Source organism: Chlamydomonas reinhardtii, chromosome 6 (genome assembly GCF_000002595.2).
Source record: "Chlamydomonas reinhardtii strain CC-503 cw92 mt+ chromosome 6, whole genome shotgun sequence".
NCBI lineage: Eukaryota > Viridiplantae > Chlorophyta > Chlorophyceae > Chlamydomonadales > Chlamydomonadaceae > Chlamydomonas > Chlamydomonas reinhardtii.
Window position 1 is genome coordinate 5,383,985 of NC_057009.1, and position 13,688 is coordinate 5,397,672.

The window sequence follows — 13,688 nt, forward strand, 5'->3', positions numbered from 1 at the left end:
GAGCAATTCCAGCGCCCGCCCGCGAGAAATTCGAAGCCCTCCCGCCGAGCAGAAAACTATGTCGCGAGGCCCTCTTCGCGCCCGCGCGCGCCTGTTTCATTCCTTTCGCCGTCCCTACTCGCGACCCCCTATAGTATTTATTGTCGGCGCCCCAGGCTAGGCCGCCCGAGGACTGCGCGTTCTGGAGGCCCGCGTGGAGGCCCGCGTGGTGGCGTCGCCCCCGCCCCCTCGCCCCCGCCCCGCCCGCGCTCTCTCGCCTTGGCTCACCAACGCGCTTGCGTTCACCGGCGCCTCCCCGCCCTTCCCCGCACAGTCCGGGCATCCCTCCCTCCGCACCCCGTTCGCACAAGTGCATGCTGAAATGGACGTTTGGAATGAGCCCATAGCCGATAGCTCGGCTCAGGGGCTAAGTTCCCGTCATACTTGGCCTTGCAATGGTGCGCAATGGGACAGAGGGGGAGGGGGCAAGCTGGGGTACTGCGCAGCGGTAGGTGTTTTGGTTTAGTTTGGGCTGGTATTTACAACCCCCCCAATGGCTGTGCCTGCACCGTGCAGCTTGACCTGACGCAGCGGCCCCGTGTCATTGACTACCGTAGGGACAGCGGAGGACCCTGGATAACAACTTAGCACTTGTTGTGCTCTAGGTGTTCGCCGGGGCAACCCGTGGCGAGCATGGATTTGTTGGGCAGTTGCGGTACACTTTCTTACGACTGCGACGAAATCCTATCCACACCCAAACATGCTTCAGAGCTCGCCCGCCAGGGCCTGCATTCATCTGCTGGTCCATAGCACGCCGGCGGTTGGCACCAAGCCCGACGGCCAGGCCGAAGCCTTGATTGCTATGCATACAGCAGTTGTTCGGAATAAACTTCACCCGAATTACACGGTAGGTTATAGTCGGGACAGTTAGCATGTCACTCGCCGCGGGCCGAGCGCGCCTAAAATTTGAAAACTAAGCCAATACTGTATTTGTAGCGGGTGCAGATGGCTGACAGCAGCACACACAACTCTTGGCGCAGCGACTCGAGGTAACGACTGGAAATTAGCATTCGCCAGCACCAGAGCCGCGCGACTTTGCTGCCGCAGGAGTCTCGTGACAGTCACACACGTATGCCTAATTGCATCCCTCACCGTGTCGGCTACGCTTGGCCTTTCGACCGTACCTGTGGGATGGTGTGATCGTATGGTTCCGGCAAAAGCGAAAAGCTTCGTTTACATCGCGTTTCCGACAAGCTATTGCAAGCTTGCGATTACATGTCATAAGTATGGCAGTGGTTCTCTAGCTTTAAGTAAGGACGGGCATCGACAGGACCGACACTATTATATTATCTTGCAGTATAACGAGCCAGGCAGACTGCGGCACCTTTCTGTGCGCCTAGGTGCAACGCCGGTACTATGGACGCACCGACGGCCACTGCGGTTGCCTCGTCTGCGGCAATGCCGGCAGTCGCTGACACGGCCGTTCCTGTCGCAGTGAGCGCCCAGCCTGTTGCCGAACCGGAGGTCGCGTCTACCCCCAAGGCGACATCGGAGGCCGAGACCGTGCCTGTCGAGCCGGCTTCCACCAAAACCGCTGCCGCCATTGCTGGCGAGCCTGAGAGTGCCGCCGAGGAGCCCGCTGCCGCTGCCACAGCCCAGGAGCCCGCTGCCGCAGCCGAGCCCACTGCTGCCACTGAGCCCGCTGCCGCCGTGGAGGAGCCCGCTACGACCGCCGAGGAGCCCGCTGCTGCCGCTGCCGCCGAGCCAGCTGCTGCCGCCGAGGAGCCCGCGGCCATGAAGTCTGCTGCCGCCGCCGAGCCTTCTGCTGCCGTAGAGCCCGCTGCCGTCGAGTCCGCGGCCGAGGAGCCTGCTACCGCCGCCGACCCCGCCGCCGCAGACCCCGCCGCCGCCGCGGCGGCCGCCGCCGCTGTGTCATCGGCGCCCGTAGTGCTGGCGGCGGAAGTGGCCACGGAGCCGGCGGAGGCCGAGGCGGCCGACGGCGACGACGATGCCGAGCCCGAGCCGTCTGTGATCCAGGAGCGGCCGTCTGTTCCGCGCGAGCCCATGCCCGAGTTCGACGCAGTGTCGTGCCGCGGCATGCTACCGGAAGTCATCCTGCCCAGTGTGGTGCTGGTGGCGGCGCTGCAGCGCCTGCCGCCCTACACCGAGGTAAACCCTGCGCCCGCCTGCAAGCCCGGCGCGCCGTGCGCTCTGTGTGCCGCTACGCAGAAGACGCTGGGCTACTGGTGAGTCGGGTAGCGGGGCGGTGAATCCACCATGGAAGCGGTGAGTTAAGACTCAAGTTGGTGGTAGTCCCAGCGGGTTCGAACCTCTTACAAGATCGGAAAGAGGTACCGTTGCTTGTTGTCAACACGGCTGCCCTGCAACGACCGCATGGCTCTTTAGCAGTGTCCCTGTCATCTCTGGGCGGGGTAAGAGGGCGCAGTCAAATGCCGGCCTGCGAGCAGGACCTCGGCTCTGATCTGGGGTGCTAGTTGAGTTTCATTAGCAGGGCTGTGGGTGTGCGGGCCGGGGGTTGCAGCTGTACGTACGTACAGGTGCGCGCGGCAAGGTGAAGCCTGAGCCCGCTCGCTCAGCGCACACCAGCGTCGGACACACGGGCCCCTCGCTTGCATGCACGGCCGCCCCCTCCACTCACTACGCATTCATTTCCTTCCCCGGCCACGCCCTGTCCCGCAGCAATGTGATGACCGCGCCGGTGCTGGACGGCGGCGAGTACGGCACTGGCAAGGTGCCGGCACACGACATGTGGCGCCTGCTGCTGGCGGAGCCGTCCACGCCCCGCGGCAACCTGACCATCCGCCAGCGCGCCGTGCTCCGCGACCTGCTGGTGGGCAAGGACGACCTCACCAAGGCCGCAGCCAACATCACCGACCCCACCGACAAGTCCCCCTGTGAGTAGCTAGGGCCGAACGTGCGGCGGTGATGCGTGGAGGCGGCGGGCTAGAGCGGATGGCGGCAGGGAATACAGGCAAAGCAAGCCAGGCGGCCACGTGGCGTTTATCGCACTGGAAGGAATGAAAGCGACGGAGGCTGGTCTGCGCCTCCCTACCCGCCCTTCACCGCGCATTCCGCTATCTCCCGCGCTCTCATGGGTGCCCTGCTGCATGCTGACCCCGCTGCTGCTCCATCACCTGCGTGTGTTGTGATGAATGCAGACACGGCGGCGCTGCGTCAGCTCAAGCTGCACGGTGCGCAGCTGTGGGACGGCGGCGCGCCGGTGCTACCGGCTGAGGACCCGTCTGACGTGGCCACGCCCGACTGGGTGCTCAAGTGCTTTGAGCCCAAGGTGCGGGTCGTGGAGAGGCATGGGAGCTCACGAGAGGCACTGCAGGGGCATTGGCGAACGTGTGAGCAAAAGGCACCAAGGGGAAAGGCTTGCGCGAGGGGCAATAGAGGTCTGAAGGGGCAAGTTGCTAAGGTTGGCAGCAGCAGGTGGATGGTTGGTGGCCGGGGCGGGCAGGTGAGCGGCTGCTTTTGGGGTTGTGACGTGCGTGTTGACCGCTGTGGTATACTCAATCTGCTACGCCCGGAGAGTGGAGACCGAGCGTGCTGTACAGGGCATGTGCATAACCGTTACGCACGTGCCGTAAACCTGCTTCTCTTTGAGCTCTCGTCTGCCTCCCTGCCTGGCGCCCTCAGGAGGCGGACCCGACCGGCGAGAAGGCGGTCCTGACGGCCGAGGAGCTGTGCGGCGCCTTCCGTGACGCCGTACTGCTGGCGGCGCGGCACGGCGACACCGATGCACTCACGCGCCTGGCGGAGAACGATATCGCATGGTGGGTAAGCGGCTGGGCGTAGGCGTGGCCGTAAAGACCAGGAGTAGCTAGGGGACCGCGCCGGGTTACGAGCGAGCACGCACCGGTATCCACACGGGGGATTGCCCTCATTGCAGTCGCGTGCGCATGGTTACCGCGCCGCCGCAACATTGCTCCTGTCAGTACTCGCATTTCTCCGGCACCGGCCACGCCCCCCAACTTGCTTTGCATGTCCGTGCACCATCACCACCACCCCCCGCCCGCCGCCCTCCCGCAGGAAGCTGTCCGCCACCGACAAGGCGCTGCTGCTGGCTGACCTGACGTGGCTGCTGGCCAAGGGTGCCGTGAAGCGCCCCACTGCCGGCGGCATGTTCGGCAAGGACGGGCCCGCATCCTTCCGCGCGCTGCGGAACAGCGACGTGCCGTTGCTGGTGGCGGGCATCCACGAGGCCGCGTTCAAGAAGGCCGAGCCGCCCGTGTCCATGGTCGCAAAGAACTTCAGCGGCAGCGACGTAAGATGGAGGGAGAGGCGGCGTTGAGCGGGTGGGCGGGAGGGAAGAAGGGTGGTCGTGCGTGTGTGGCTGGATGGCTTAAGGGCGGGAGTGCGGCGGGGCCCGACCGCCCGAGATAGGGCGATGCAGTGTACGGCGGTAGAGGTGTACGGAGGAGGTCGACTGCTGATTGCGAAGGGCCTGTTGCAGTGATATGTATGGATGCAAAGGGCAACAGTACGCAGGACACGGCACGCTGTGTGTCGGGACTTGGCTGCCATGCGGTGTGCCATCCACCGCCGTACGTACCTCACATGTGCCCCGTGCCTCCTCCCTGCCCATGTGGTGTCGTGTCGTGCAGGTGCTGCGCGAGGCCTCCCTGCTGGACTTCCTGTTCACACTGGGCTTCAGGTTCCCCGAGTCCGGACGCACCTTCCTGCTGGCGGTAGGTTCTAGCTGCAGCAGCAGCGGCACCAGCAGCCAGGTGTAGGGGCGCGGCAGGGTGTGTGTGTGCGCAGGCAGGCAACAGGGTGGCACTTCGGCGGGCGGCGGCTTCTTTGTTGCCGCGTCTGATTGGTCTATCTTCCGCTGTAAGCGTACACTTTGTGCTGGTGATGATGTGCAGGTGCGCGCCGCCGCCGCGGGCCAGTGCTCAGTGGAGTTCCTGGACTGGCTGCTGAAGCACGGCTGCCCCACGGGCCCGGTGAGACGGCTCGGGCATGTAACGGCGGGGTTACAGGCATGCATGCAGGCAGGCAAGCCCGCAGGGCGGATGCGCGTTAGGCTTACTCGTGCAGCTGCCTCATACCTGTGCGGCTTTATGTATGCAACTGGCGTGATATCCCTCGAGCTTGCTGCAAGTCCCGGCCCGTCTGCACCTGCCACCCCTCGGCCTCATGTGTGCGATCTGCAGGTGGGCATGGCCTACGCCTGTGCGATGGGCACCCAGGACGCGGGCGAGGCGCCGCCGCCCCAGGCCATGAAGGCGGTGGGCTACATGCACAGCAAGGGCGTGCCGCTGGGCGTGGCCGCGCTGGAGGATCTGTGGCGCCTACCCGCCTCCCTCTACAAGGAGTACGTGGTGAGTCATGGCCTTCCATCTGCGGGGACGGGTGGGGACGGCCTGTGCCGGTGGGCTGGATGGAGGTGGGGTAGCTGGTGGAAGAAGCGGACGCACCAAGCACCAGTGTGTGTGGTAGGGGGAAGGGAGGGAGGGAGGGCACAGGACGGAGGGGCATGGCGGCCTGTATGTGGTGCCGTGCGGGTGATGCCGTAGATTCGGCAGCAGCGCCTGCTGTGGGGCAGAGCCTACCGCCGCTTTGTGCGTGCCTCGTAGCTGCAGCGAGGTGCGCCTGCTGCTTACCTGTGCTGAGGTGCCGCCTCACGCCTGCTTTCCGTCTGGCGCCCCCTCTGTTCTTTCCACAGGACTTCCTGGGCGTCCACAAGTGCCCCGTCACAGACAAGTTGCAGCTGTACCACGCCGCCACCCTTGAGGACTACGCCTTCAAACACGTGCAGAACGTGGACAAGGACTTTCGCAAGAACGTGCTCGTCGCCGCTAACCTGGCGCCCAACTACGCCGAGCGCGCCGCCGAGGCCTTCAAGCACAAGTTTGAGAAGCTGGACAAGCTGTTCAACGCCGCCAGCAAGCCCGCCTGGCCGCGTGTGGTGCTCAGTCCGCTCGAGGAGCTGCTCAACACCCTGCCAGCCGCCGCCCTGGCCAACAACGGCCCCGCCGCGCACACCAGCAGCAGCTGCGCCGGCCGCCTGCTCAAGGCGCTGGAGTTTGAGCCCGATTACATCGCCGCGCGCGCCGTGGACGATGCGCTGGGCCACGGCAAGAGCGCCGTGATCACCGCGCACGCGCTCAAGGAGTACTGGGCCGCCCGCTGCAGCGCGAGCGTGGAGTCGGCTCAGCAGGCGTCGCTGGAGGCCGCCGCCACCGCCTGGCTCAAGGTCCAGGACCGCACTGCACAAGCCTTCGACGCCTGGTACCTGGCGCACACAGGCGGCGCACTGCTGGTGGGCCGCGCGGAGGAGGCGGCGACGGAGGCGGCGGCGGCGATGAAGGAGGTGGAGCGCATGGGCCGCGTGGCGGAGATGCAGGCGCTGGCGCAGATGGAGCTGCAGCGCGCCAACACCGCGTTGGCCACGCTGCAGCGCATCCTGGTGCACTACGGCGAGCGGGATGCCAAGGTGAAGCGCGACACTGACACCGCGGTGGTGCTGCAGGGGCGTGTGCAGCGCGCCTACGCCACAGTAGTGCAGGCCGCCACCGAGCTGGAGGTGGACGAGGTGGCGGCGGCGCTGCGCTCCGCCGCGCACACGGCGGCGCAGGTGACCAAGCTGGCAAATGACACGCAGGCCACGTACGATGCCAAGGTGGCGCAGGAGGCGGCGGAGGAGGAGGAGAAGAAGGAGGCGCCGCCTAAGCCCGCCAAGGAAGCGTCTAAGAATAAGTGATTTAGTTGGTTAGCTTGCTCGCGTTTGGATGCAGGGTGCTGAGGCCGTGAGGCGCACGGGATGTGTTGGGGACTTGGAGGAAAGCTGAGCAGGTAGGAGCAGAACTGGTGGGTGGTGGACGTGACCGCTGCAGCGCACCTTCATAGTGTGTGCGGGCGGTGTATGTGATGCCTCCATTAGGGTGCTGATGAGCTGGCGCATGAGTGCGCATTAACTTCTGTTCGAATTGCGTACTCCAAAGGCATGTCGACGCGTTTCTAGTGTGTTGTCTCTTGAGTTCACATTACTGCGTGTTATTATCGTGGGAACAGAGGCTAGCTAACGAAGTGCTTGCGAGTGAATGCGAATGCAAGACGCCGTCGCGAGCTCCAGGCTAGCAATAAACATCACGAAAGAAGTTAGTGTCAGCGGCAATGCGGTTACTTGTTACCTTCGAGACGAGACACCGGTGCGCGCTCCACGCTGCTCCGCATTCGGCACGCCAAACGGAGTCCGAGTGTCGTGGAGACTGCTGCCGCTTGCAGGGGCGGACGCGTTCCAGCTCGCAACTAGGCTGCTGCCATTCGCCGCGACAACGCGAAACCCACAAAATGCACCCACCTGGAACGGAGCCAGGCATCCGCGGGCGCCCATGGAGCATATGCGTGGGTATAGCTCTGGTGCCACGCGGGTACCACCAGGCGGCTGGATGGGGTCTACGGGAGCCCCTTCTTCCGCGGGCCTTTTCACTATGAGCAATAACTCGTACAAGGATGCTGACCCGACCTACCCCCCACGACCCCGCCTGGCTAGTTAGATGTCTTGTACGAGCTATTGCCCGTGGTGAAAACTGGGCTGCCGTCCGGGGGGTGCGTTTTCCCAGCCAAACCCGCACGTTGGACGTTGCCCCGGGGCAAATCCTACTGCACGGATTAGACACCGCCTTTCTGTAGGTACATAACCAACATCATCATCAGCCAGAAGTGGTCGGCAAAGGTCCAAATTATGCTTATCGGGGCTCGAGTCGCGAAATTGACCGAGGCCCATATCTCGCATATGCGCTGTTTGGGGCCTGAATCTATTGCCGTCGACATTAATTCTCGTATAGATGTAATCAAAATAGCTTCACGCTAAGTTGGCGGGGTCCTGGCGAGCGCGACATATAGCATTTCAACTTGAGCTCTCGCTCAAAATTATGCCCGAGCACCATCCAGGGACCTTATTATATGTAATGGGATGTCAATTCATGGTCGGGGCGACAGTCTGGGCATAGACCTTGCGATCCCGCCCTTGACCCCCGGAGTGGTACCCGCGTGTCTGGTGCCACGCCGAGCTTATCAGCCGCCTCTATTACCTCTATCTGGCGTGCTCGTCTCGGCATCTGCGTTCGCGGTGATCCTTTCAGCGGAATCCTTGTGCTTGATGATAAGATGGAATGTAGAAGGGCTGCCCGGCACATGCAAGAGGTCATTGGTGCGGCTGCGCCTGACTTACTAGGGGGCAGGTTGTCATGTGGAGCACTAGCCGAATCCTTTAGCGGTATCTGTGCCTTGACGTACATCGTGTTTCTCCGCACTCCGATGAGTGCAGTACTGGGTGCAATGCGCCAGCTGTAGACCGAGCACGGTCCTTGGTACGTCTTGGTACAATCCCCGGAGCTGCCCTGTGGGGTGGCCCCTACCTGACAGTCCCTGCTGTGCTGCCCATCGGGCCGCTACGAAGAGTGGGCGGCACGTGGCGGCACCGAGTGCCAGCTGGAAGTTGGAACGGAAGCTGGGGACTTGCAGCAAGGCCTTGAGCACGTTTGAGCAAGGCTCCCACCGTCAACCGCTACCCGCATGCCGGCGGTTGGCAGGCAGCCCCCCGTCTCGCAGCCCGAACAGTCTCTTAGCGTCCAAAGGGATGTTTATGGATGCTTGGCTCAAAAGGACGCAGCTGGTTTATGCAACTCGCAAAATGAACACGACCCAATCCGCACCGAGCCCTACGAAGCAAGGCGGGATACAATGTTGCTCTTTATACTGCATCTGAGATGGCCAAGCAAGCGCACCCCATGACCGCAGGCAAAGCGACCGACTGGGCGATTCAACTTGTTAACGCGCTCGCTTTCAGCTTCCCGCTTCGCTATGTGAGTAATCCTATAATACAATTAATACGCCCTAGCTGCTTTAACTCGCCGTTGGGCGAGGCTTCGCTTTTAGACCGTACCAGCGGCCAATTGCCCGTATTGTGTTCCGAGAGTTTTAAAAGGCTGCACAAGTCTTTCGCCGTCTATCGATGCACGTACGTGAGCCTTGCCTGTCTTATTGTGGTACATTATATATCATCCGGTCCCCCGAACTGAAGACTCGGTAAACATGGTTGCCGAAAGCGCTCCTGCCTCGGCCGCAGCGGCAGCTGAGGCTGACGCGGACAGCATGACGCTTGATGAACAGCTGCTGCCCACTATCCTTCTAGTGAAGGCGCTTAAGGGCGTGACGTTGGGCGCCGAGGTGTTTAACTGCTCTGCCGAGCAGCCCTGCCAGCATCTGTGCAAGGCGACACTTGACAAGTACGGAACCAGGTGCGCTGCGTGTGGGTTGTTTGGAAGTGTCACGCGGAGGGGGGGTAGGGGGAGTGACGGTGGCGAGGTGCTGCTGGGGGGGGGGGGCAGGCTCAGCGAAGCGGTGGGAGTGAGGCAAGGGTGACATAAGAGGACAGGGCTTCAAATGCCAGGCGGGCCCTCCTCGGAAGCACCCGCCACACATGAGGTACATCTGGGACCGAACTGTCAGTGTCTGTGGTCACGTACGTGTGTATATGCTACAAGATGCCAGGGCGCCGGGGCAGTGCTGCGGGCTCTTCTGTCGCTCTGCGGGAAGGGCACACAGGCCAGCAAGCGCAGGCTCGCGGCGCTAGTGGCTCTGTATTCTTGTGTGGGACCCCACCCGCCCGCCGGCCTCAAGTCCGCTTGCCCGCTTCTATGAACCCGCCCGTAACGGTAGCAGCAGCTAGCAGCATCGGCAACTAGCGTGACCTCGCAGTCACGACCAGGCGCCACGGACATGCACACGACACACACCTGAACACAAGTGCACGCGGTGGCATGCATGTGCTCCCCTCTTCATCCGTCCTCCCACGCGCGCTGTTGCCATGCTTGCCCGCCGCCTTTCCCGATCTACATACCGCCAACGTTCCTGCTCTCCACCCTGCCACCGCAGGACCGTCAAGATCACGCCGGGCGTAGATGACAGCGAGTTCGCCAACGGCGTGGTGTTTGCGCACTCCATTTGGCGGTGCGTGTGTTAGTTGGGTGGCAGGCCAAACGCAGCGGTTTGTAATTTGTGGTTGAGGTTAGGCTGCTGTGTCCTTACTTGGGGTCTCCGCACCTGCGCCCCCTCCACAGCCGCCCGTCCGCCTCTCTCACCCCGCCGCACATGCAGCCTGCTTATGGAGGAGCCGCGCGTCCGCGCCGGCCTCACCATCCGCCAGCGCACGCTGCTACGCGACATGGTCATTCCGGCGGACGTCGTGAAGGCGCTGGCGTCCCCCGAGAACACCGCGCCCGAGAGCGTCGTGGGCGAGGCGGCGCGTGTGCTTGATCGCCGCGGCGTGCTGCTGTGGGCGCCCGGCGCGGCGCCGCTCAACAGCGACCTGGACCCGAGCGACCTGGCGCCGCCCGCCTGGGTCATGGGCTGCTTCGACGAGGAGAGCGAGCGGCAGGCACAGGAGGTGGGCTCGCAGGTCTGGGGGCATCGCCGCATGGGCGGGAGGGCGAAAGGGCCGGGGGGGGGGGCGTGGCGCTACTGGCTGCCCCTGTCTGCACTGCTGACAACTCTTAGGTGTGTCTTCCCGCCTTGTCCTCCTCTCCATCCTGTACCCGCATCCCTGGCTACGACTTCACTTCTTAAGTAATCATGAATGTAACCCTTCCTTATCCCTCAGAGCAACCTGCTGGCCCCCAAGGGTGAGGAGCTGCTGTCTGCGTTCCGTGACGCCATGCTGGCGGCGGCGCGGCACAGCGACACCGACGCACTGGAGCTGCTGGGGGAGAGCGCCACCGTGTGGTGCGTGGCGGGAAAGCACTGGGTGGGGAGGGAGGGAGGGAGGGCATTTTGCTACTTCACTGGCAAGCTGCCACCTCCCTCACCCCACCGCCTCCACCACACACACACACACACAGAATAAACGTGGAAACCGTAGTCACACACACTGCCCACACACACTGCCCACACGGTAACCCACGCAGGAAGCTGTCTGACGCGGACAAGGACATCCTGCTGGCGGACCTCACGCAGCTGCTGATCCAGGGCGCCATCAGCCGCGACCTCGCCGGCTGGCTGTTCGGCCCCGAAGGACCCGCCGTGTTCGACGGCTGGCGCTACAGCGACGTGCCGCTCATTGTGGCGGGCCACGCCGAGCGCTCCATGCTGGCTCCGGGCGAGCAGGCGGAGGGCAGCGGCGGGACGGGCCTGGCGCAGGCGGCGCTGTCGCTGCTGGACTTCCTGCACGGGCTGGGATTTAAGGGCGCGGACAACGGCCGCACGCTCCTCATCGCGGTGGGTTGGTGGCTGGGGCGGTGGCGGAGCGCGGCCCGCGGGGAGGGCAGGCAGGACAATACCTGCATGCGGCATGCGGCATGAGCAGCAGGCTTTGATGCTGCACAACACGCACGCTTCCCATTCGTTAGCGCCCTGCTGGCAGTTATACCTATCGCCCCGCACCCGAGTCTGAAGAGCTTCCTGCACCGCCGACCCCACAGGTGCGTGCCGCTGCCTTCGGCGTGTGTGACCTTGCGTTGCTGGACTGGCTGGTCAACCACAAGTGCCCCACCGGCCCGGTGAGTGAGTGGTGCCGCTCGCTGCGGTGGCATTCATAGGGGCCACTAGCAGCGAGGTGACCCACACCGTGCAGCTGCTGGCAGCGCCGACAAACACACGCGCTGTCCTCTTGGACGCACATTGGCTCACACATGGTAGTGGACTTGGCGCACCACTGACCCTGGCTGCTTGGTCTGTCTTCTCTTCAACGCACACAGGCTGGCATGGCCTACGCCTGCGCCATCGGTACTGACAAGGACGTGCGGCCGCCGCATGCCATGGCGGTGGTGGCGCACCTCACAAAGCTGGGTGTGCCCATGGGCTCACTGGCGCTGGAGGACCTGTGGCGCCTGCCCGCGGAGTCCTACAAGGAGTACGTGGTGAGCAGCAGTGCGCATGCTGGGGTTATAAAAGACATTCGCATTTGGAGCTGTGATCTGGGTTTGGGGAAGGGAGCGAACGGCAGGCGGGGGCAGAGTTGCGGTGTTTGGGCCTAGTGACGTCCGGTAACTGTGTCAACGGCTGCCCAGACTCTTGAAGCCTCCCTGACGCCATCCCTCTCCCGCCTCGCCCCGCCGCCGCCCGCCCAAGGACTACCTGGGCAAGCACGGCTGCCCGGCTGACGACCGCAACAAGCTGTACCACGCCGCAACTGTGGAGGACTACGCATTCAAGAACGAGCAGAACATGGACAAGGACTTCCGCAAGGACGTGCTCATCGCCGCTAACCTGGCGCCCGACTTCAACAACCGCGCCGCGGAGCACCTCAAGCGCAAGTTCGAGAAGCTGGAGAAGCTGTTCAAGGGCGACAAGTCCGCCACCGTGTGGCCGCAGGTGGTGGTCAAGCCGCTCACCGACCTCATCACCTCCCTGTCGCCCGGCGGGCCGTACAGGTGAGCGCGGTCGCTGCTGCTGCCTCGCTACTGTGACTCTGTAACACCTATGCACGCTGTCCTGCCTCGCCTGTCATGCCAACGCCCCAGCGCAACTACTTTCTGTGTGACACCCTTCCATTGCATGCACACACGCACACACCGCAGCGTGATCGGCAGCTGCAGGGGCAGCCTCCGCCACGTCCTGGAGTTTGAGCCGGACTTCATCGCCGCGCGCGCCGTGGACACCGCGGTAGAGGAGTCGGCCGCGACTATCGCCGCCTCCAAGGTCCTCATCGACGACTGGGCCGCCCACTGCGGCGCCAAGTCCGACGACGTGCGCCTGACTGCCGCCAGGTCCGCCGCCGCGGCCTGGGTGCAGACGCAGGAGAAGGCGGCCGCGGCCTGGGATGCCTGGTACGTGGCCAAGGACGGCGGCGCGGTGTTTGTGGCACGGGCCATGGAGGCGGCCAAGGCCGCCACCGCAACCAAGGAGAGCGTGGAGCGCATTGGCACGGCGGCGACGCTGGAGATTGCGGCGGCTGAGGTCAGCGAGAAGACCAAGGCGGCGGTCAAGAAGGCGACGCTGGAAGCAGCCGCCCAGGCGTCCAGCCGGGCCGCGCAGGTGGCGGTGAACAAGGCCAACGCCTACGCGGCGCGCGTGAACACAGCCTTGGCGGTGGTGGCGATCAAGAGCCCGGCGGGCGAGGTGGAGCAGGCGGATGCGGCGCTGCGCGTGGCGATCGAGGCCACCGCCCAGTGCTGCCAGGTGGCGGGAGCCGCGGCGTAGGCCTGAGGGTGCTTGTTGATGCATGTTGGGCGCGGTGACGGGGGGGGGAGAAGAGGAGCGTGCGGTGCTGTGTAGGAGGAAGGAGTGGCTGAGTGTGGTGGCGGTGAGCCGGGGCCGATGGGGCCCACGGTTTCTGAAGGTTAGTGTGTTGGCGTCGTTCTGGTGCGTGAGCAGCAGGCATCACTGCAGGACGCGCAGGGCACTTTCGGCTACAGGCGTTGTTGTCACACTCACTTACTTGTGGGTCAATAGCCAATGAGGTGCACCCAGTACCAGTACGGTAATACATGGGCGACACCGGGAACAGGGTAAGGGGCAGGGTTGCAATGAGCTCAGCGTGCGTGCTATGTAATAATGTCAATGAGCGCGTCGTGCAGGCATGTGACCGGGGTCCCCACTTGCGCGTTCCGCCTTCAGCCGCCTGTGCTACAGCCTGCAGCAGCCAGCGGCATGACTCACAACGGCTGCTGCTGCACCCATAGTTCCGCACGGGGGTCGGCCGCCGTGAAGGCATCGGCCTGGTTTGCGCAGTGCAC

The 13,688-nt window shown here is 64.0% G+C and overlaps 3 protein-coding genes across 3 annotated transcripts; all 3 read left to right on the plus strand.

Annotated features, from left to right (window-relative positions):
• Positions 1-1,221: 1,221 nt before the first annotated feature.
• On the plus strand, positions 1,222-7,155 carry CHLRE_06g283800v5 (uncharacterized protein). Its single transcript, XM_043063305.1, has 9 exons — positions 1,222-2,225; positions 2,680-2,894; positions 3,159-3,289; positions 3,643-3,779; positions 4,036-4,270; positions 4,611-4,694; positions 4,875-4,952; positions 5,163-5,330; positions 5,675-7,155. Exons 1-9 carry the CDS (start codon positions 1,396-1,398, stop codon positions 6,710-6,712), a joined length of 2,916 nt encoding a protein of 971 aa, XP_042924011.1. The 5' UTR covers positions 1,222-1,395; the 3' UTR covers positions 6,713-7,155.
• Positions 7,156-7,651: 496 nt separating this feature from the next.
• On the plus strand, positions 7,652-8,783 carry CHLRE_06g283826v5 (uncharacterized protein). Its single transcript, XM_043063306.1, has one exon. The coding sequence runs from the start codon at positions 8,122-8,124 to the stop codon at positions 8,305-8,307; it is 186 nt and encodes a 61-aa protein (XP_042924012.1). The 5' UTR covers positions 7,652-8,121; the 3' UTR covers positions 8,308-8,783.
• A 48-nt stretch (positions 8,784-8,831) lies between these two features.
• On the plus strand, positions 8,832-13,516 carry CHLRE_06g283850v5 (uncharacterized protein). Its single transcript, XM_001695290.2, has 9 exons — positions 8,832-9,254; positions 9,892-9,966; positions 10,114-10,402; positions 10,616-10,737; positions 10,920-11,229; positions 11,433-11,510; positions 11,709-11,870; positions 12,082-12,383; positions 12,531-13,516. The coding sequence occupies exons 1-9, from the start codon at positions 9,049-9,051 to the stop codon at positions 13,150-13,152; spliced, it is 2,166 nt and encodes a 721-aa protein (XP_001695342.2). The 5' UTR covers positions 8,832-9,048; the 3' UTR covers positions 13,153-13,516.
• The last annotated feature ends 172 nt before the right edge of the window (positions 13,517-13,688 follow it).